We start from the raw sequence: 24,054 nt of genomic DNA on the forward strand, positions 1-24,054 counted from the left end.
AAGTATTGTCTTTGATAATGTGCAGAAATCTAGTGGTGAAAATAAATACATTTGTTCTTCCAGTCACCAGAAATTAGTGAAGCAATACTTGTTTAATTATAAAACATATGTGTGCTTTGTTAGTTTCCATCTGTCTGCTCACTGATTTGCAATTAAATGACCAGAAGAAAAAGATACATCCTGTGGCAATTCAGGGGAAATGATTCATCTCTAATGTTTCTGTGTCATGGATATCTGTGGAGTAGTGTGTGCGAGAGGTAGACGGAGGGAGTGGGGAAGAGGGAGAGATACAGGCAGAAGGGGGTGAGGAATGCTGAAAAGCCTCTTGCTTAGGTTCAAACATGTTTCATTATCATGAAACCAAGTGTGGACTCCTGTTAACTTATTGTAAGTCGTCTTTCTTTTTGGAAAAAAAAAAAGTGGAGAGCAAAATGGAGCAAGGAGGAAAAACCTAATCGGGAGAGGAAATGGGATCGCATAAAAAGGAGGCTGGCATGGTGAGAGTGAAAAGGAAACCATAAATAAAAAGGAAGGATGAGAAAGTGATAAAAATTAAATTTAGTTTGAGTATTTGGAGATGATTAGTTGGAGCTGGAAATGGAACTGTTATAGTATGTCACAGATTTTCCCTGTTGTAAGGTGTTGCCATCACTGATAAAGAGAAGACACTGGTAAAGGTACAATCTGTATCCATAGAGCTACATGGATGGGTACCATAGTACCTTCTCCTGCTGTCTCCTTCATCTGTTCCTGTTCTTTCTTGCCTTTCTGCAAAAGCAGTAGCTGTAAGGAGAGCCTTTCATGTCCCTTGTAATTCTGGACACAGCCTGCACAGTCATGTCTCAGGTACGGGAAGGTAGCCATCTGACATTTCATCTTCATGAAGACTGGCAGGGAGAAGATAGCCAGCCTTCCACGGTATTTTGAGTTTGATGTTCTGTGGTGTTTTACTGATCAGCAGCAGTGTCCATCACTGTGTATAATGATAACTGCTTCAGAGGCAGGAAGGGGAGATTGAATAAGGCCTTCAGGACTGATCTGTTAGTAGTTGGTGCCCCCCCACCCCTTTGCCGCTGGGAGCCTCTTGGATGCGCTTGTGCACTGACGGCAGACGGGGGGGTGGATGGGAAGGGGGTTATTCTCTGCTGAACTAGTGCTTTCTGATGTGGAAGACTTCCTCGGCAGAAAGGGTCAGAGGGGTTGTAAAGGAGAATTGTGAAGAGGGAGGGAGAGAAGAAAGGAAGGTATGTGTGTTAGGTGTTTTCAGTGTTGCCTTCTGTGCACTGGATTCTTTCTTCTTCAGACTCCTTACAACAACCTTATTCATTACCAGCGGCACCAGAGAGGTACAGAGGTTCCTTAAATCAACAGCATGTGTCCATGTTGGCCCAAAATGTCACCATCTCACAGCTGCTCTGCCCCATGTCCCAGCTCCTAATTCGTCTCTGTAGTGAGGACTGCACAGACGAGCGTACTACAAGTGAAGTAAATAAAGCATAGCTTGGGACCTTCATTAGCAGTCTTAGCAAGAGAGGCAGAGTATGAACAAAGAAGGGCAGACTGGACTTGCATTTAGTTTTTTGTCCTTAGAGCAGATTTCAAATTGCTCATCTGAAATGAAAGGCACTATTTCCTATTTGTACCAGCCTCAGCCAGTACTAGCTATGTGCATGCACTTGATTAAACAGTGCGATAAGTCTCTATTGAAAAGTGTGACCTTGAAGCCCCCAAAAGTTTCTATTATTTCTTTTTATGGTTTTGCAAGCAACTCTCCCAAGCGCTACCATAATGCTTTATTGCTAGTATTGCGGGTGATGATAACAAAGGACCTTTCCCAGCCATGTGAATGTGCACATCCCTGTCACATCACACAGAGGAAAGAGAGCTCAGGATGTAGAGAATATTTTTTTCTAGTCTGAAAACAGTAGTGCATTTAAGCCTTGGTCTAGGAATGCTCCTAAGATAACATTTTATTTGAAAAGTATACTCCTTTTGAAATTTTCAGAAAGTGCTTCTTAAATGTTTGCCGGCTGAATTTTGTTTTTTTCATTTGTCCTTTTTTTCTCTTCTCTACAGATGATGATTTTTTTCATGAACTGCCAGAAACTTTTCCATCTGATCCTCCAGAGCCATTGCCCCACTTCCTCATCGAACCTGAAGAGGCTTACATAGTGAAGAACAAGCCCGTGAACCTGTACTGCAAAGCAAGCCCAGCCACACAGATCTATTTTAAGTGCAACAGCGAATGGGTTCATCAGAAGGACCATGTGGTGGACGAGAGGGTAGATGAAACCTCTGGTGAGTTTGTGTTATGTCATGGCGGGATGATAATTAAAAGCATTAATACCAAACCCCCTATTGTAATCTAGGAGCTATTTCATGTGGAGCTACTTTTCTTTACTCTTGATACAGCTGGGAATTCTGTATCTGGCATTACTGAACATTAGCTGTCATAGCACAGAGATGGTGTCTGCATCCAGGTCAGTTAGTAAAACATGATTGTAGAGCACCCTGCCTGAGTTTGAAACAAAAAAAAACAAACAGAAGAACAATGCACAAACAAAATGGAATTGCTTTCTTAGCCAGGTCTACTCCCTGTTTACTTCCCCAGCGTCACAGATTCCCAGTGATTTCACTGTGCTGTAGTCAGAGACCAAGAACCTCATTCTCCCCAAAATGCCAAAGAGTAATTGGGTTGTTCCTAGAATTATGTTTTCTTGGGAAGATTTGAGAACAAAAGGAAAAGTTTAACTGGCTTCCAGCAAAAAAGAAGGAGAAAGCACACCTAGGTGCAGCTTGAAGCAGCGTGTTGATCCAGAGCCTGGCTATTATTCCATTACACTTTTCTGCCTGCTTCATAAAGCCTGTATGAAGGAGAACTATAGTAGGTTAGCACAGTAAAGAAAACAAAGAAGAAAAAAAAGAACCCAGGAACCTCATCCTTCCTCAGTCAATATCAGAAATCCCACTGTCATTCATGGAATAAAAATAAGACCCTCATAGTATGACAAAAAAAAGAAACAACCAAAGGCTTAAAAGCTTGAGTAACAAACCAGTCAAAGAAATGATTGTTTCCATTCGGGAAGACTGGTGATCCACAGTTTGAGTCACATGCAAGGAAAGAAGCAGGACTTACTGCTGTTTTGATGGCTCTGAGAAATAACGGGATACCAAGGAAGAAGGTACCCGTCATTTGGGAATTACACCATCACTTGGTCTAATTACTTCGAAAAATAACTCCACCAGATGTCTTGGAAGTCTCCTGTGAACTGGGTTTTATTTGTTTCAGCTCATTTATTTGCACAGAGATCAAAAGCATAAGCTTTTAACGGTACTGTGGTACTCTCAGCTTGAAAAAGAGAAGGTGGGTGTAGGAAGAAAGGCTGTAGAAAAAAAATCTGTATTAAACTTTGGGCCTGTTTATTTGTTTGTAAGAATTGGCTTTTCCAACAAGTTGACTGCAGCAGAAAAACAAAAAAGAAAATCTTGTTACTCAGTGCATTGACTGCAGCAGAAAAACAAAAAAGAAAATCTTGTTACTCAGTGCATCTTCAATTTTTTTCATCCATGGGAGTCCATTGGAATGAAGAAGGACAAGCAGGAAGATAGCTATTGCTGTGTTAATTTTTTAAGCTTTTATTAACATCAGCATTCAGAAACATAGAAATGTTTTGCTAGAGGGGAAATTTTTCACTACAGGTGAAAAATGCATTCTGTTTTCTCAAAAATCTCATTGTAGAAAAATTTCATGATGCCATAAAGCAAAATGCTTTCTAGAAATACAGAAGGCATCTTGAAAAGAGATGCATCTGAATATATTAGACGACAAATGTTTTGCATAACAAACAGCAGCAATTATATGGAAACAAACCCCATATCCAATTAGAGGTTAATATAATCTACTGGGGGGGGGGGGGGGGGGCAAGGAGGGTGTCAGAAGCTGTGCACGTCAGATTATTAGCACAAGAGCCACAAACCAAGTCACACTAATAGCATGTTGAAATGAAATTGTCATCAGAACCTAAATTTGTCAGTCAGCCAGGTTGTTGCCAAAGGGTTGGTTAATGCACATCGCGGTTGCAGCATTTCTGCACCTACCTGTAAGTAGTCTGAGAATCTAGGGCTCATAGCACATAATATAGAAATGTATTTAAGCAATGTCTTTAAGGTAGTGGTAAAATAATATCTTCTTCAAAGCAATGGAAGCTCAGGAAAGTATATCCACCGCAGATGAAGCTGGAGATAAAGTTACAGGAGACAGTGACTGTGAGGATTCATGCTGTTGTCCAAAGGAGTAGTCATTGGCTTGGCAGCTTGCACCAGTCATGCTGCCAAAGCCCTTTGACTCCACCACTTTTGAGGCTATTTTGGTTCCTTTTGCTGTTTTTTGGCTAGCTAGTGCAGGAGTTGTAACCCGGGGCACAGCAGCATGACTGAGCTGCTCAGAGGGTGTCATAAGGATGGCAGCCCAAGCCTATGCTGCTGCTGGCTTCAGGCTTGTGGTTAGAGAGGCTGGAGAAATCGTCCATGAGCCAGGCTAGGTCTAGCCTTTACATGGGTAACCCAGGGCTCAAAGGGATATGGATTACACGGTATTTCTACATGGGTCAGTCATGTAATCCCAGCAACGGAAAACTGGATGCATTCTCCTTTCCAGATATTTTACCATTCTCAAGGTCTGTTCTGCCTAAATATGAGGAAGAGCACTATGCTGAGGAGGTCTTCTGCTGCTGTTTTTGATCCTGGTCTTCTTTTTAGTTCTTTAGGTAGAAAAGCAAAGGGAAACAAGACGATAAAATAAATGAGAGGAAAAAAGTAAAGGTCACCTGTGCTTTCTTTTCTAAAGGGTGGATAATCAGGAAGAAAGAAGACGAAAATACAGGTGTGATGCTAGCAGTACATCATCTTAGGAATGTAAATGATGCATGAAAGAGAGAAATAGGTTTTGATTTGCAAAAGATTATGTGTTCATGGACTTGAGCCCGTGCCTAGGAATGAAATCTATGTGGAGGTGATTAACTCTTCTTATAAGGCAAATTTGTTTCTGTCATTGGTAAAACCAGAGACAACAGCACAGCATTAGCAGTGGCACGAGATGGAATGAGAGTGCAGCCAAGATCTCATGGAAGAGAGCAGCTAGACGGAAATGTTGAATATATTAAGAAAGTTAATTTTTATGAGAGAAAAATTAATATTTGTATCATTTTCCTGTGAGGTTTTTGTTGTTGTTGTTGGTTGGTTGTTTTGTTGTGTTGTTTGGGGTTTTGTTTTTTGTTTTTAACAAAGAGAGGGTACAAAATAAGAGCTAAGTTATATGCACTTTGCACTGTGTGATATTTTTAAACAGTGGGTAAAGCATCAGTGTAAAGAACATGCACAGGAACTCTGTGGGAGTTGCCTTCTGGCTGGAGAGGATGAGAACAGTAATAGTGACAGGGTGTTCTAGTACCACTTTATTTAATTAAATTAGACTGAAAAGAGTGCCTTGCAAAAAAAGAAATTCATATGACTGAGTCTGAGAAGCCAGAAGCTTCACATAGAAGATCATTACATTCTGTTTTTTAATCCTAAGGCTTGCTGAAATTTTTCCTCTTTATGGAAAGAACTAAGCATTTTCATAAAGAAGTCAAATGGGTGCTTTGAAAATTGTTAGTGCATATCTTTGATGCTCTCGTTTCCTGTACATGAAATACAAGGCAGGGCACGGTCCTTTTTACTTTTTTAACTGGAGTATTTTCCCATTAATGTGGAAAAATATATGTAAAGAATAAGAACACTGGTTTTAAAAAACAAAGATGAAAGTTGTTTCGAGGGAACACATTTGATTTTATGGCTGATTGTCATAAAAGATAACAGCAACAAAAGGAACCTGGCAGAACTGATGCTTTTGGGGGCAAGAAAATTCCATTGTCACAGGGCAGGAAGCTCATTGGCATCAATAACTGTTAGAGCAATTTATGCACATTTTCCAAATCACTGTACCTCTGAAAACAGCTATGCCAAAAGATTTTATTTTGCTTGTGTGCTTTTTATGGAGAAGTATTTTCAGACACAAACATACCAGTTCTGCAGTGGTGGGAGAGTTATGGATGCATAGAAAATCAGTGTCCTGCACCCTTTTCACTTGTCCAGAGGGATTAAATGCTGCTAAATCAAACCCCATATCCCACAGATGTACAACAGAGAAAAATCAGGACTACAGGGATCTTGGTTTTGTCTTTTCAATTTGGATATGCATTGTAATAGTTTCTCCATGACTATTAAGATGAAGTGATCTATAAAACCCCTCTTGCCCTCTACAATGCCAGTGACATGTTCTCCTTCTCTCTCTTTCAAGCAAGGAGAAAACATTTGGGACTTTTCTAAGTGCTAATTAAATAGACATATTGGGCAATTCAGCCAGCATTATTGTTTGCCTACACTTCTGTCTTCTTTTGCTGGGCTACATAGGGAGAGAAAGGCTCAGGGAGTTGGCTGATGCCCTCCTCCATGTTCTCAAACAGCTGCAAGACAGAATAGGGACTCAAGCCTGGCCTGAGGCTCCAGCTAATGAACAAGCTTATCTGTGCAATCTCAGAGAAGAAGTATGCTCTGTTAAGTAGCAGATGAAGTCACCATTCCTTTTTCTTATGTCCTGCCTTCAGAAGCAGGTCTCTGAAGACCTAATGGCCCCCAGGAGCAACCCCAGTGCCACCCATCCTTCAGCAAGGAGGACAGGTAGCTCCAAGAACTTTCTTTTCAGCTGCTGCTTCAGTTCTTTGCCTCCCCATAGATCAGTGAAAACAATGAAGTTGGAGTCTAGTTCAGAATAATATTTTTTCTATGAATAAGAGGGTTTTTCAAACTGTGCTGAGGCAGATGAATATGCTTTTCCTTTCAGACAGAAATCTTGGAATTCTTTGTTTTAGTTTCTTTACATAGCTGCCACTGTGATTCCAGTGCTTACCTCCCACCGTTACCTTTCCCCATTATTAAAGAATTTTTGGGTGACTTGCAGATTTGATGAAAGGAGACTGAGCTTTTGACACAGGGTCAGCATTGATCTGGGAGATAGGAGGCTGTTACCTTAAGAAATGAGTTTGGCAGCCTGTCGAGGGAGCAGGTACCCAGCTAGCTAAGTCTTTAATAGATCACCCTCTCAACAGAAAGATCAAAGATTGACGTATGCCCTTTTGCCTTTAAAACAGCTCTTACAAGATGCTGCAGCCAAGACAGCAATGGGGAAACCTCCACAGTGACTGTCTCTGCTCTTCTGGCTTTATCTTCCTCTCTGTGTGTACATGTCATGAAAAGTGCTTATTTTGGTGTTTGTGATACCAGATTTTATTTTAGAAGGCTGCATTGCCCTAATGACAAAAGTCACATCAGCTTGTTTGGACGTTTTTTAAGCTGCAACTTTAAATTACACAGCAAAGATCATACAGCCTCTCATTTTGAGAAGTTGTGCTTGTTTGGCTTAGTATTTTTTACAAATAGGAAAGGCTGTTGTTTCCAAGTGTAGCAGTTCTTTGAATAACAGTGTTGAATAACTTAATTTGGGAGCCCAAATACAAAATTCAAATGTGTTGTACCCCCATGTAAGCATAGCTCAGGGAGAGGAACGTGGAGGGGTAGTGTTTTACTTGTTTTCTCAGACCTACAGCTCTTCCTTTCCTTACTACTGTTTTCCCTCTCTGCACATCTTCCTTAATTAATCTCTTTTTGCTTCTTGACCTGCTGTAGCCTCCTAATTATCTGTATTATTTTTCCAGAGTCCAAAAGATAAGGAAAAAAGCTATTTTTCTGAACAAATGTGGCCAGTATCCCTACTAACTTCAATAAGGAGATGGCAAGTGATGCTAAATGCTGCAGTTATACTTAGCCTGCAATATTTTGACTCTCTGCGTTAGAATACCTTGGGGTTATGTTAGTAAGGTTAGCCACATATCATAAATAAGGATTGTTTTCATTCCACTGTTGTCACAAGTAATTTTATTTTCTGTTTATCATTGGATCAAATCCATTACAAACATCAAGCACCTCAACTCAAAATAATTATTTCTCAGCAACATATTGCCAATTTTTAGCTCTGCTCCTTCAATACTCTGCCCCAATCCAACTCGTTTCAAGGAAATTTAAAAGTGTATCTGTGTATCTCTTCCAAAATGCTTCTGTTAATAGTTTTGAGATGTGGCTTGGAATTGATACTACAGTCCATTTTCTTTAGTAATTCGAAGTCTTTACCCTCTGTGGAGGGATGCTATAAGTGAAACGTGTTTATATGTATGGTCTGAAAGGCTGCAGCTGATGCAGGAAGGGGTATATAACTCTTATTTCTCCAAAGAACTGGAATTCTCCAGGGAAATACAGGCTGCTTATTTACACAGAAGTATATGAACAAGCCCACACTTTTTTTCCTATTTGACATCTAGGTTGCAGCATTTTGTATGTCACTCGGGCTGTCTTCTCTCTTCTGTCACTCCCGTGGTCTGGGAAGCAGCTCTCCCAGCGAAGAGGAGCCCCATGCCCATCACCGCTGCAAGAGAAGTTCTCTCTTCTTGCAGTTTGTGTCTTCAAAATCAGCTACTGGGAACGTGGTCCCCAGCACAACCAGATCAAGGGAATACCTGACAACAAAGCTGCTGCAGACATTTTTTGCAAGCAGGCAAAGTTTCCACTTTTATCTTGAGTAATTAGTATGTTTTGATAGAAAAAAAAGTCATTCTGGAAGCTTCAGAAGAAACACACTCACAGAGAGGCAGAGAATCACCATTTTCTAGGATATACATTAAAAATGGTGGTTATTTTTGTTGAAGCGAGTGTACAAATCACTGATGTCTGTCCTGACTTAAAGAAGGGAAATGATTTTTTTATATACAGAATAACAACATTGGGCCAGATATTTGCTTCCAGAGGGAAATCTGCTTACAGGCATTACAAAACCACCCTGAACCCAGGGAGACTGTCTTTTTGTACAGAAGCCTGCAAAAGACTGAGGATTTTGAGTGTAGACTCTACTGACTGTAGTATTCACTTGCAATACATGTATTAACGTACCATTAATGTCTTTCTTAATCCAACTGTTGTATGTGGAATTTTTGTCCCTGTAAGTCCTTGTGGAAGGCTTCTTCTAGCTTGTAGGCCTAGACACCTTCTTCACATGTTCACAGCCATGGACACTTGCTGTTCTGCTGATGCTGTCCTATCCAGCATCTCTTTGTCTGCAGCTGTGCCCAGCCACCTTTACAGGCAGCAGCCTGGACCCCATGAACCCTCTGGGCTCAGGCTGCTAAGCTGACTGAGGTGACTTTTCCAGCCTCTGCACTTGCTCTATCCTTCAGGGTGTTCACGAATACTGACAGGGGGGTCCAGAGGGAGCTACTCTTCCCGCATGGTAATCCTGCTCATGCTCTTCCCTCTTCAGTAAGGATGGGCCAGTGGGAGGGGGCATTTGCCTATTCCAGATTTTCTGTAAATGCACCACCTGTCTCTGTGCAGATCACTCAATGTCTCTGTTATTTACCTCTGCAAAGTGCTTTGGGACCAAAAAATAAAAGCTTTAGGATATTTATTCATTTCTTATTGCAGCATTAACTTTCTGTCTGCAGCTGTTCACTTAATTGTCCTGACGGTTTCCTGTGGGCTTCTAGAAAAGACAGGAAATAAAGTTATTTAAAATAATAATGAGAGGAATATGGATGCTTAGTGCATTCATCTGAAGCATTCAAGGATACCCTTCTGAATATTTCCAGCCTACACCTTGTCTCCCTCCAAGTTTTCCCTTCGTTAAACCCTTTGTTACACAGTCGTAATCCCATTAATTCCCTGAAGTCCATCTTCAGATATCAGTCCACCCACCAGGGCTTCAGACTAGCCACGGCTTTGCACAGCAATGCTTCCATCTGTGTTCCCTGGCTCCTTTGGAGCTGAACGCCCTTTGTGTGGGATCTGGAGCCTGCATGGTGAGGGTGGTCTGGTGCCTCAAAGGCTAATAAATACCAAAGCAAGTCCCAGAGGTTAGTCTCCATCCTGTGTCTGCTGGCCTAAATGGAAAACAACTGTTTTCTGCATACAGGAATGGCAGAAAAGAAGAGCAGAGCCAAGGTCTTGTGTGCTGTCAAACAAAAGTGCATTTGTGTCCTACAAATGTAGTTTTTTCAGTTAATTAAATATGAGAATGAGTAAGACTAATAGGTCTGTAGTTTCACCTGAAAATATTCAGGAAAGTGAAAGGTCAAAATTATACCGTATTTTTTTCTTCAATGAGAGCAAGTTATAGTCTAATGCAGCCGCTGTAGACGTGCTCTGAAGCTGTTTAGAGACACTGGGGTCTTGATCGCTATGCAAGACATTTAAGTGTTGTCTTGATTCCCTCGATGTCTGTGTAAGCTTGTATCTCAGTTACCTGAGTAGTATCTTCTACTTTTTTCCTCTGTTAGCTCATTAGACAGTGAAATAATTCTCTGAAGAATTCCTATTGCTTAATTTTACATTGAAGAAATCCTTTTCTTTTTCTCTTTCTTTAAAAAGACATTTGTATGGAACAACTGTTGCACATAGATCAGATTTAGTGAGGCTTTCTTCATGATGCGCGTAGGGTACCAAATCATCACTGACATCTAAGAGAAGGAGAGGTAGCTGTCATATGCAGCTCTGACCTGTACAGGATCTAATTTTGTGCTACGTTTGCGGGTTCACTGCCTGTGCTCATTTTGTCGCTCCTACGCATTTCTGATTCGTACATAAATGAGCAGCATGATGTGGTAGGTATCAGCAGGACTGCCATTCACCTGCAAGGTTATGTACAGCTCTTTCTCATCAGGTTTTGATGGGATGCCTCTCACAATTTCTCATAACTTCTCATCCTTCTTAATATTTTGATTGTGAGAGCAGAAAGGGAGTCTTTTGTCAGACACTTCTGTGTCTCTTCTTTCCCCTGAATACTGATCTTTAGGTCCTTGCAGACTCTTCTATTTTTTGCTTCCAGGTTTTGATTTTAGAGAGGATCTCGGCTGGTTGATTGCTGCTTTTGCCTTCCCAGTGACTTGTATAACGATGTTTCCATAATGAGTGCTGACACTGCACCTGGGTCAGTTGTTCTGCCCTCCTCTGAAGAGGAGTAAGGATTGCTGGGCCTGAAGAATAATAATGCCTAGAAGTGGACCAGGCTTTTTGGGGGGTTTAGTTTTAATCCTTTTGTTCTTCAACTAAGATGGAAACCAGTATTGGAATTCTGTCAGAGTGGGTACCCAGAAGAAAAAAAAAAAAAAAAAAAAGAAAAAAAAAGAGGCAGCCAGAATTACAGGAATACTATTGATGGCATTTACTTACATAGTGAAAAAGGTGTATTTTCATGTCAAAAGTCGCATGGATCTATAGAGCAACTTGCTCACATCCCTGGTGCCTTGCTGTAGCTGACAGGGATAGAGCTGTGCTCTATCCAGAGACACGTACACACCAAATGACTTCTGTGACCACCAGGCTGCCTTTTCACACGCCTTCCTGCGATGACTCTTTTATTCACTACAAACTAAGAAAAATCTCCTGCTGTTCAGGAGCTGATGTTTTGACTGCTGCCCTGGCACAGTCCTGAAAACACTCTGGATGGGGGAGCAGACAGTAAATTCACAGAGCTTCATCTCTGTCTGGACAAAGTCACTTAATGGTGCACTGGACAAAGCTGCTTTGAAAGCAGTTGCTTGCCTTTTCACTTCTCTTTTTCTAATATTTTTTTTTTCAAGATACTTAAGTCAGCTGTGAAATGCCATCCCTAGCATGCAGAACAACAATGGCAAAAAACGGTGGGGCTTTTACACTTCTCCCCCAGCCTGCTGTTCCTGCACATTGTAGACTGAAAAATAGGAAAACAACTGCTGAGGAAGGCTCCCGAGTGACACCTTGTGTCACGTTGCGACTGTCCTTGTTCCCACAATAGCTGCACCAGCCACTGAACTGTGTCACCGCATCAAGTTCACAGAAATAAGGCATTTTCACATTGTCTCTGCTTCTCAAAGCCACACAGAGTGGGTGTGGTACATAAGTACATGTTCAGATATGTATTTCATATATATACACACATGTGTATTTCAGTAATATGTCAGCAATATATGTCAATACGTATACAACTTGGTGTATATTTTTATATAAAAAATAATGCGCAAACCCATTTATTGTTCATTTCCCTGCCCCCTGCTCCACTATGCAAAGGGTATGTAAACACACTGTTCAAAATTCAGATGCTCTCAGTTGGCTTCCCAGATGTTTGAAGTTCAATAGATATTTTTTTTTTCTCATAATTTCCTCGGCTTCTGCTAGTGAAGTGCTAAATAACCAGTATTTCTTTTTGCCTGCACATTGAGATTCATCTGTAGGCTCTAAACTGCCTCAAAAGTGCTTCAATTTTGCATGAGCACTAAGCTGGGGACTGGGAAGCATTACCCACTGCTGAAGGCCCAGATCATTAGAAAGAGCATGTAAATCCTCTGAACCAGAATTAAAAAGTGCACAGATTTTCTTTGTGAAGACTCAACTGCAGCTTTAAGTAAAACATGAACCACTGGCACATTTTTTTTCCTGGCCCTTGGAAAAAAAAAAAAAAAAAAAAAAAAAGCAACATCTTTTCTCAGCTGCACGTGCCTCAGCTGAAAGAAGGGAAGATTGGGCTTTGACCCAAAAGCTGGAACTGCTAAGAGCTCATGCTTTCCTATGCCAATAACCTCTCTTCTTCCTGCTCCTTGTAAGTCACACCAGCTTGGCAGAGAATTGCTCAGATGCCGTTGCTCAGGCGTGCTTGGGTCGGGATGCTTTGCCTCACATTTGTTTCTGCTGCTAGACCTCAGCCTATGTGAGTTCAGAAATGATGATGCCTGTGGTTGAATATGCTTGTAGTAAGGTTTTCTTTAGAGTCCTGCTACGTTGGAACATGATTATTACTTTTGTACCAGGAAAAAGTAAAAAAGAAAGCTGCAACAATAGGCACATTGTTACATGTGGAAGAGAACAACACATTTTGGAGCAATTTGTGCATATTAGCAAAAAATGCCGTCAAACAGAAAATGGCCTCCATTACAAAAAAAAGGGGGGAGGTGTTTTTTCTTTGTCTCTGAACTGCTTCTCGGCTGAGAACAAGTAATCCAATACTGTTCTAAGGTATTAAACAGCAGTAGTTCAAGGGTGATGTGGAGCAGTCAGCTGCTGAGCTTGGCTGCGGGAGGAGACAGCAGTTTACCTTCCCCCAAGGAAGGAGCCCACAGCTCCTTACTGCCCACCTCCACCACGCTGGCAGGGACCAGGGCACGCAATTTGTGTTCCATGAGCGTTCAAGAATTGAGTTTTGAAATCTTCCCTGCATCTTACACAATTTGGTCCTTCAGATGTTAGTGGGAAAAGAACAAAAAGGCCTGGTTTTAACTAAAAGAAAATAAAACTCAAAGAGAACGCGTGTTCTTTAATTCCAGTTCAAAGTAAAATCCCTCTGAAGGCAGCCGTTTGTAATTTTTTGTGTAAGTCAGTTAAAAAATAGTAGGGGAGCTGGGATTCCAGCTTAATTCACTACCATTAGCTGGTAATTAGATACCATAGGTAACTGATGCAAACCAGGGCAAACTTGACATCGGTTTAAAGGCAAACTTGACTTTTTTAGGCTATTGCCTTCATCTGTATAATTTGAGTTAAGAATGTATCTGTTTCCTAAGGGGAAAGTTATGAAGAGAGCCAAAATAGCCGGAAGCCTTTAATTTAAATATTTAAGCTAATAATTGTGGAAAATAGTTTGTGAACTTCATGCAGTCATTTCATATCACCAGCCAGCCACAATTTAGAGAAAAGCAGTACTGAGGCAAGACCAGGTGGATGCAATCACAGCGTGAAGGATTAGTAGGTGTTAAAGCTGTTTGCTCTTTTAAACTATCTCTAGATATCTGTCTGTCTATCTATCTTTTGTTAAGATTACAGATACTCTATATAGAAAATAAGATATAGGCAAAGTGTGCCATCATGCAATCATCTCTGTCCCATTAGGATGCACAGAGCACATTTTTCTCAGCAAGAACTTTAATATTTGAAGCCATTCTTCTTGTGCATAGCCTATTTATTCATTTTATAAACACCATAGCTTAAGTACTCTGGTATGTTTGAGTGGAATAACTCTGACTGTGAGGGATCCATTTCTGCAAGAGGGTAAATAAATTTCAATTCTGACATAGCACTGATTTTATTTTTATCTTTGTAGAAAGGTTATTTCACCAAGTAAGGTGAGCAGCCTTGTGCTATAGAGACAGGTTTTCTATAGCACCTGTGTCGAGCAATTAAATGAATTAGACAGGTCATCCTGGACTATTGGTAAGTAAAAAGATCATAATTTTTGTCTTTAGTCACTTAAGTTTTACCATCAGAGAACAATCTAATGACAAATGATGGCATAATAAGAAAGCAATCTGTTTACCTTTTAAGTCTGCTTACAGTCATACCACTTTGGAATATGGTCTTGGTTACTTTCATGAAGAAAAAATATGATGATGTTTTAAGGATTTTTGGATGAAGCTTTGTATGAAATGTAGGACAGATGGGGACTATGAGAACTGAAAATGCTTTCATCCTTTTTGCCAAATACTGTGGAGATATAATCCAGCCCCTCCTGAAATTATTGCAAAACTCCAATTTTCTTTTTTGGTATCAGGATTCTCCTTCCACCCTCATCATGCCTTAAAAAGTGTGTATACTGCTGTCATTCAATTCTGTCGTAAGTGAGCAACATTCGTACATATTCCCTCATGTCCCTCTCCTACTCCTAACAGCTAGAAAAGGAAGTGTGAGCCAGAAAGCATGGACTGTTTCAGACTGACGCTGATTTATTTTCAGACTGAGCAAGCCACCACATTTTTCTCTATGTATAGGTTAAGGATCTGAATATGGAGACACTGTGGTTTTCTAAGTTACATGCCATATAATTCCATTCTGTAACACCATGTGTTGCATGGACGTGTGGAGGAATCCCCCTCCCCCAGAGCCGTTTTGCTGCTGAATCCCCGAAGCCTCTTCTACGTTGTTAAGAAAAGCTGTCCCTGCCCTCTGTGTCCCCACTGCACAGCAGTAAGGGGCATCTGAGGGTGCATGCAGTGAGGCAGAATCTGTGCCTGTCTGAGCAGAGAGGAAGCCTACAGCACTGAACAGCAGGTTTGGGAGGGTGCTCTGAGTACTGATTTCAAGAAATTGAACATGTAAAGGGTTGCAAGTTACCTGTATGAAAATGGGCTATATTTCTGTATTATTTACAGTGGCTGCAATACACCTGCAATCTATAAGCATGTATTACAGTAATGTCTTTTTGCAGACCAACGGGTCATAAAGTTCCATCTCCTTGAGAAATGTGTTCTATGGCATATGTGATTACTAATTAATGAAATACCTTTTGGGCAAATGAAAGCACAAAGCACTGAAATCGTTTGAACTTCTACTTACAGAGAAAATAAACAAATTATCCATGCTGTTTCTTGGAGTTCGTGAGTTCAGTTTAGTCTTGCAACTAAATAGCTCCTCTTTAGTGTTGTGCCAGAGGGTCAAACACATGCCAGTATAATGCTTCCACAAAAATTGCTCTATCAAAGTCCTGAAGAATATTTTCACACATGCGGGGTATTAATATCAAATGTCTAACATTTATGGCAGCCAAAATACATCAAAATAATTTCTTGGCAGAACAACGCCCAATGAGGTATAGATACCAACTCTGTGACCTAGACTAACTCCAGGCTGGATAATTACGTTTGATTAGTTGATAATAATCTTCTGTTTTCAGATGTTTACAGTGATCGTATATTGTCTTGCACAGTCATATATGGTTGCAGAACCCTATAAGACATCTTTGTTTCTCTCTGGAAAGAAGTGAGTCTGATTGGCAAATCTGCTCCTATTAAAATCATTAGGAAATTTGCCAATTACTTCAGCGGGTGCAATGTGGAACCCATGAGTTATTATTTCAGTTACTAATAATCTGCCATAATATCATACAATTACATTACATTTGCATACATTAAAAAAGATAACATTTCTGCCTCTGAAGACCAGATAATCTATCTCACAGTTTGTAGAGCCAGCTAAGTTAAGCGCTTGGGGATGGTGTGAATGAAGTGTGTCTTTGCTTGATTGTGTTTCTAGGATACAGCTTATAATAAAAGACCATATATATAAGGCACAATTCCCTCTTCACACTTCCTTTTGCTCCAGGAGGGGGTGGTAATTTTTATTTTGAGATATACCATCAGGCAGTGTCTCTCCTCTGCTGCACACAGTAGTAGTGGGCAGCCTCAGCAAAGGCTCCCTCTGCCCCATCACCTGTTAATCCCCCGTTAATGTGCAAATACAGAAGTAAGTAAAGTTCTGGTTCCGTTGTACTCCTTTTCAGAGCCCAAGTTGTATTAGTCCCAGGAATATGTTTATTTTATTGAAATTAATAATTGTTTGTGCTGTGTTACTAAATATGAAAAAAAAATTGTCATTTTTGGAGAACCTATTTAATTCATGGGACATAATCTCAGATTTATTATGCCAAGCACCCTGAACGTTTTTGAAAGCTATCCTCTGTCCTCACATGGACAGAAAACTATTAGGTGCAAAAGGATATCCTAGACCAGTTGCCATGGTTTACTCTGGCCAGTGACCACCATGCCCCACACAGCCACTCACTCGCTCTGCCCCAGTGGGATGGGGGAGAGAATCAGAAGAGTAAAAGTGAGAAAACTCATGGGTCAGGATAAAGACCGTTTAACAGGTAACACAAAAGCCACGCACGCAAGCAAAGCAACACAAGGCATTCATTCCCCACTCCCCATGGGCAGGCAGGTGTTCAGCCATCCCCAGCAAGGCAGGGCTCCATCACGCATAATGGTGACTTGGGAAGACACACGCCATCGCTCCAAACGTCCCCCCCTTCCTTCTTCTCCCCCCAGCTTTATATGCTGAGCAGACGTCATATGGTATGGAATATCCCTGTGGTCAGGTGGAGTCAGCTGTCCTGGCTGTGTCACTTCTGTGCACCCCCAGCCTCGTTGCAGACAAGGCCTTGGCTTGGTGCAAGCGCTGCTCAGCAATAATGAAAATGTCCCTGTGCTATCAACACTGTTTTCAGCACAAATCCAAAATATATCCCCATACTTTCTACTATGAAGAAAATTAACCCTATCCTAGCCAAACCCAGCATACCAGTTTATTTAGTCTCCTAACAGCTGCAGGGCTCTGGACCTGTCTTTAGGGAAGTTCCACCAATGTAATGTCTTTTTCTGGTGCCAGGTTTAGGTAAGCGTATTAAATATGACTGATCTGTGTGTATAAACAGTCCCAGCCTTGAGCAAACTTTGTGACACCGTTTATGACCCAGCAGATCCTGTATGCTCAGGACCCAGAGAGGACAGCAAATAATTGTTGCTTTTGTTTTTTCCTGAGATTTTTTTTAGTTCCTCATACTCAAGCTGTAAATCTTCCTACATTACTTTTTCTCTTGGGAATGCTGCAGTTATTCACTGAGATCAGAAAAGAAATGCTTGTGCAGAAAGAGCCCAGCAACCTGGGGATGCATTTTTAAGGATCTGTGGTTTTTTTTCCGTGAACCATCTTAAGATACAATTACTGTTTATTTTGGAGGATTGTTTTAAATTAAATTTATTTTCTGCATTTTCATTTTAAGGTTCCTCTCTTCACAATCTTCTTATTGCCAGAAATAGGGTGGTGATAATTAGACCCAATATCTTCACGTAGCTGTCTTCATACCCAAGATCCAGATGGGCTGCACGAGGCTACAGAAACAGTTCTCACTTTGCTGAATGCAAATCAAGTTTGGACAGTGCAAGCAAATGCTTTTCCCTGTCATATTCTAGCTATTCATAACAGGGAGAGTACAAGTTACAAATACTATATAGGTGCTTTTTATGGATTTATACACATTAGAAGGAATCTGTCAAGCATTCTAGCTGCCCACATTTCTGTTACCTCTCTTCAGCTGTCGTTCTTATTGCATTGTTTTAAAATAGGATGATCCTGACTTCTTGTGGATTGTGCCACCATCTATGTGTTTATATTAATTGTGGAAATGTGCAGCTTACTCAAGTGTTGTTAAGAAAACATTTATGCTGTATAACTTCACCTGCTGTATAGCTTAAACATATGATGAACTGGACTCAAATATTCAATATATTTCTAATAAAGAAGGTAAGGTAGAGGAGATATTCTCTGTGAGAGGGTGACATGTTGTTATTCAGTAATGTGGCAAAGTGAAATTGGACAATACCAGGTAAGGTATATGCTGCACAAGTTATGGCTGATCTCTTAATCTGTCTTGTGTTAAATATATTTAGGCAAAATATAGGGACTCATTTTATAAAGTGACTTCTAATTTTGCACTCAGAATTCGTGCGCTCACCTGTAATCAAACAATTTGATAAAGAGTTGCCTGAACTACAGGCACAGCACATCACATTGTCTGGAAATATTGAGACATGGGTTGTCTTTTTTTTTCTTTTTTTTTTTTTCTTTTTTTATGACTCCAGCTACTGTTCTTTGATGTAGAAGCAGAAACAGCTTCGACAGGGATAAGATGAAGATCTCTGTTTGAAGTCATCATACCAGGGTTGTCCTGCACTTGGTGCCCACGTGAGGTGGATAAGCGATACTCTCCTGAATAAGAGCAGACAGACTGTACCAGCTCCTCTGTGAAATCTGATGTACCACAGTATGTCAGCTGGTAACCAGGCAGTTGCTGTCTGAGGTATCTCAGTAAATTGTGGTTTTTGTAATCTAGCCTAGAAAGAGATTTTCTGTTAGGCGTTATGTTGAAGTGTGTTAGCAGAAGGAATATGATTGCGAGTTGGTACAAGGGAAACGTATCCCTTTGTGCTTGCCCCAGCGTCTGAGGCTGGGTGCGTGCTTGGTGCATTTCAGCTGGTGAGAGGTTTCTCCTAAATTGATGTGGCTGTATGTGCAATGAGGTGCCAGTGGGAGATGCTGGGAAGGAGTGGTGGAACCAGCTTCACGTTCTGGCCATGGATCCTTACATCCCAGATGATCTCATGACATTGCCTACTGGTTTGATACATTTTGAACTCTAGGAAAAATAATTTACCTTAGAGACAAAGACACTGATATTTTTTGCTTGTAAGCAGAAAGGTGCGGCATCTGTTTAGTATGTAGAGAAGGTGTGCATCTCTTTGGTCATGGCACATCTGTTGATACTGCTCAAAGATCAAAGGCCAAATTACTTTGAATAACCTAAAACCTATCAGTACTTCACAGCTGTCCCAAAAGACATTACCTGGAGTAGCTTGTTAATTTGAACAGGAAAGCATCTCAGGAAGTCAGAGATAAAAACTTCTGCTGGTCGGTTCAGTGGAAGTTATTTATCATATGGTTTTGTATCTTCAGCCGTCTATCAGAAAATGGCATTTGTGTCCTGAATGTTAAGACTGTTTCATAATCATTATTAACCAGTACTGTCATTATAAGCCTGCTTGCTCTAGCCCTCGGGTAACAAAGATCACTGCTCCGTCAAGCTCTGTCATAATCAGCCTTATTATAAAAACATAATATTGTAACTTTCAAAGGCTCCCTGGGCTAGTGCTATGAAAACTGGGAATGAACTGAAGTAATCTTTAGGCTACCAGCAGTTGCACTGGGAAAATATAACCATTTTTATGCATGTAATGTACATGCTCCCTCCCCACCCTCTTCATGCTCTTCTCAACAGGACAAAAGCTATCCCTCAGACCCCTTTTGGAGCCAAATTAGCTCATCAAAGCAGAACAAGTGTATAACACAGTGTGTTCACTGCGTATCGAATGCCCATGCACTACTTTGAATTCCATTCTTTGGGGTGCATTTGCCACATTTTGAGTATTTCATTTGAAGAAGGAAAGCTATTAAGTGTTTCCCCTAAAGTAGCTGATTATTTAATAGTTAAAGATGTCAAGGACAGTGAAATAAAAAGGGAGTTAGGCTGTGATAGTCTCTAGCAGGAAAATACGTCTCATTAGAAGGCATTCCCACCAGAGAAGTCTATGGTATTACGTGCGTTAATTCCTTTCTGCTGTTGTTAACCAAGTTTTGGATGCAAACAGCATGCAGCCTCAATGACAGTGCAAAACTGTGTACAAACAGTAATTAATCATTGGCTCCTTGAATGGAGCCTCTGTGAGGCTGGAGGCAAATCAAAGGGCTGGACTGGTTTCCAGAGCTTGAGGAACGCGCTGTGCTGTACAATTGGGAACATTTACATCATGAATATCGTCTTGTAAGCTATGTGGCAGAAGGCTGAGGGTAGTTGGCCTCCATGGGCTCGAGTCTGTGCTCAGCAGGAGGAACTGCCCTTTGGTGTTTGATGATGGGGACAAACTGCACGCTGTGATCCAAGGAGCTTTCAATTGACTTTCCTGGCAATTCTGGGAGGAAAAAGAAAATCAGTCCCACTATACAAAATATTTATAAGTGAGTTTATGTGTTCAAGACTGTTAGCAAGAGTGCATTTCTGAAATGGCGATGGTGTTTTCTACAGGCAGACACACATTAGAAGTTTATTGATTGGCATCAGCCACAAAGACCAAATATGCTGACAAGAGGTGAAAGCACTCGCTCCCACCACTGCTTAGTATCTTGGGTGGAATTAGGAGTGTTTTGACCAGGCAGTGCATTTTCGAGGAAGAGAAAGGGATTGTGTCAGTATGAAACAAGTGGTTGTTGTTAGATGATCAACACTTTACCGATGATCCCTGCAGTGGTGTCTGAGATACCATAGTATTTCCTTGCACTTAGAAGAAGCAAAACAGCTTCCCAGCAGAGTGCACTGTGTGGGAAATGTGGGCAAATATCGGTCTGCTTGGAAGGTTAGTGAGTGGGTCATTGTCATTGTTGGTGCAGCTGTGGGTTTGGGGGGGGAGGGGGGGTTTGCTGAGATGTGTTACGGAGGGCAGGGCTAGGGTGACCGTCAAGCAATGAAGTGTATTGCACTGTATTATAAAATCACCTAAAAGCTATTGCAGTATCTGTAGTATATATGACAGTAACAGCCCCCAAACTGCAGCTTGCAATAACCATAGTGCAGTACATGTGCCCATCATTACAGAGTATAGCGACATTTTCCACAACAGTAAAATCCATTTTCCTGGGCAGTTCAGTGTCGGAGGGAACAGGACTTCTCCCTGTGCTATATCTGTCTAGAAAAAAGAGATGAAATACAGGAGCGCTAAAGGAGTCCTATAAATTCAATGACTCTGTGGTTTTATGATATTCATATGAAAATAAAACTGGGCTGGATCATCACTTGATGTAAATCATCCTGAGGACATGGTACAATTTATATCAGCTGAAGTGCTGTTCCTCTTATTTGTCTAACATACATGTGGTATGAGATAAAAGTCAAAATTCCAGTTGTTATTTTTTCATTCACCCACTTCTTTCATTATGCAGATAACGTGTTTGGCTTTTTCCTTCTCATCCTTATGACAGTCCGTGTTGCCGAGTAGATAACGGTAGAGAGCTGTAAGGTCTCCCAACAATTTTGCAAGCAGACTTCTGTACCTACGCTTTTTCCTTGCTATCTGTAAACCTAATATTGACCAGCGTTACTTGCACCTTGACAGGTCTGATTGTCCGAGAGGTAAGCATTGAGATTTCCCGCCAGCAAGTCGAGGAGCTCTTCGGGCCCGAAGATTACTGGTGCCAGTGCGTGGCCTGGAGCTCTGCAGGCACCACCAAGAGCCGGAAAGCCTATGTCCGCATCGCATGTGAGTGTCTTTGCCCTGCATGTTGAGCTGATGGTGTTTGGGTGAGGAAAAGTGGAGTCTCTGCCTTTTGGGAGAGTGTTGTTTCCGACCAGTTAGGCTTTGTATTTTCTGCAGTTATTGATGCATACTAAAATTAAAGCCTTCCAAAACATTCATAAGAATTTCAGTTGATACTCTTCTTAAGAGTCAAACCTCATTCTTCTCCTTTGTGTGTAGGGAAAGCATCAAAAGCAGTATTTCTTGAGTACAGCAATTACATGTCTCCAGAAAAGTGTTTGATGCTTATCAGTAGGAATATTACCAAAGCAAGCTGTGAAATGGGGTGACAGCTGTTCCTTTCACAGAATCACAGAATGGTTTAGGCTGGAAGGGAACTTCAGAGGGTCACCTGGTCCAACCCTTTGCTCAAGCAGGGCCACCTAGAGCCAGTTGCCCAGGACTGACTGCCGGTGGCTTTGTAGTATCTCCAAGGAGGGAGACTTTCTGGGCAACTGGTGACAGTGCTTAGCCACCCGCACAGTGAAAAAGGGTTCCCTGATGTTCCGAGGGAACCGCCTGTGTTTGTTTGTGCCCGTTGCCTCCATTCCTGCCACGGGAAACCACTGAAAAGAGCCTGGCTCTGTCCTCTTTGTACCTTCCCTTCAGGTGCCTCTACACATGGATGAGATCCCCCTGAGCCTTCTCTCCTCCAGGCTGAACAGTCCCAGCTCTCACAGCCTTTTCTTGTAGCAGAGATGCTAGTCATCGTTGTGGCCCTTTGCTGGACTCTTTCCAGTATGTCCATGTCTCTCTTGTACTGAGTAGCCCAGAACTGGACCCAGTACTCCTCACTGGCCTCACCAGTGCTGAATTGGGGGAAGGATCACCTCCCTCAGCCTGCTGGCAATACTTTTCCTCTAATGCAGCTCAGGATACCATTTGCCACAAGGGCACATTGCTGACTCATGGTCACCTTCATGTCCACCAGGACCCCCAGCTCCTTTTCTGCAAAGCTGAGAATATATATCTCTGCAATCATATAATAAAGCTGTTGTTCCTTAACAAAGAAAAAAGTGTTTCTTTAGCATACCATGTAATCAGAGTGGTAATACAAGTTTGAAAGTGGTCATCTCAACCCTTATATTTCATCATTGTTATTCATTGCTAGTAACCTCAGTTGGTTGGGTTTTTTTTAACCTTTCACAGACCAGACCCCAAGAACACAGGGCAAGCAATTCCTCAAAAACTGACTTTCATTTGACTGCACAAATATTTAATGTTCATTAATTTTCAAAGAGGTGCTTTTCTTTGTAATCGAGTAGTCACACTGGGGACTCCCATTTCTCTTTCACATGATGAAATCCAGTTTTATATAATGGGAGCAACATATATAATCTGGAATCGTATCTCTTCTGCAGTTTTCACCTCAGCAAAAACACATTTTGTGAGAAAAGGTCATTAGAAGCTGGGCTTGCCGCATACTTACATTTCCTGCACTGTGCCCAAGTATAATGGGATAATAGAATTCTTCGAGCCAAATAAAGCTTCTCACAGACATGTTAGAGGAAGGACCCTCTGTCATTTAAAACTCTTTATTTAAAGATTGATTGTCCTTCTGTTCTTGAGACAGTATTATGTGGTTAAGCCCTCAAAGAGGAGTTACCTTCTGTGTAAACATCCAGATACAGATCTCAGAGATTCAATTTAAATACCCATTTTTGAATGCTTTTAGTACAAGTAACTGTCTGCAAATAGATGACCTGTGCTTTAGAGTACAGGACTAACCTCACAGAATAATACCCCCAGGGATAAGAGGAGTTAAAATTATTGTACAGTCTTCCTGCAAAATTAGAAATGCCATTACATATGTGCCTAGTGCTTTCCCATGGCAGAAAAACTTTCAAGTCTTTGAGGATTTTAATTTTCTGTACTGAAACAAAAGGGAGCAATTTCAATTTTTTTTCTCCTAAGCAGTCAGCACTTCAGAGAGACTTAGCAATGTTTGAACAGGTTTTTTAGATTATGACTCCTAAGTTAATGAATTAAGTAGATTTTCATGTCCTGCCAATAAGCCCTTGACAGATGCCCATTAAATTAACACAGTTTAGAAGTCTGAGCGTATTTCACTTGATAGTTAAGTAACTTTTGTGTACTGCCATACCTATGCACTTTATTTCTATATAACACATAATCATTGCACATGTACTGAAGTTATTTTATATCAATTGACATTTCTTCCCAGGTATCCAAATTTCTGTTGAAGGTGCTCTTAATACAGTTTGCTTCTTTTTCTTACCATTATTTGGAAAGAGAGGAACAATCAGTTCTGTGA

The 24,054-nt window shown here is 41.1% G+C and overlaps 1 protein-coding gene across 2 annotated transcripts in view; it reads left to right on the plus strand.

Annotated features, from left to right (window-relative positions):
• Window positions 1-24,054, plus strand: part of UNC5C (unc-5 netrin receptor C) — a 261,113-nt gene that overhangs the window by 163,828 nt on the left and 73,231 nt on the right. For both annotated transcript variants that reach the window (XM_055713044.1, XM_055713037.1), the window contains exons 2-3: window positions 2,077-2,298; window positions 21,600-21,743. In XM_055713044.1, coding sequence (XP_055569019.1) covers window positions 2,077-2,298; window positions 21,600-21,743 — 366 coding nt within the window. The remainder of the gene's footprint in view (window positions 1-2,076; window positions 2,299-21,599; window positions 21,744-24,054) is intronic.

Source organism: Falco cherrug, chromosome 1 (genome assembly GCF_023634085.1).
Source record: "Falco cherrug isolate bFalChe1 chromosome 1, bFalChe1.pri, whole genome shotgun sequence".
In the NCBI taxonomy this organism is placed as follows: Eukaryota; Metazoa; Chordata; class Aves; order Falconiformes; family Falconidae; genus Falco; species Falco cherrug.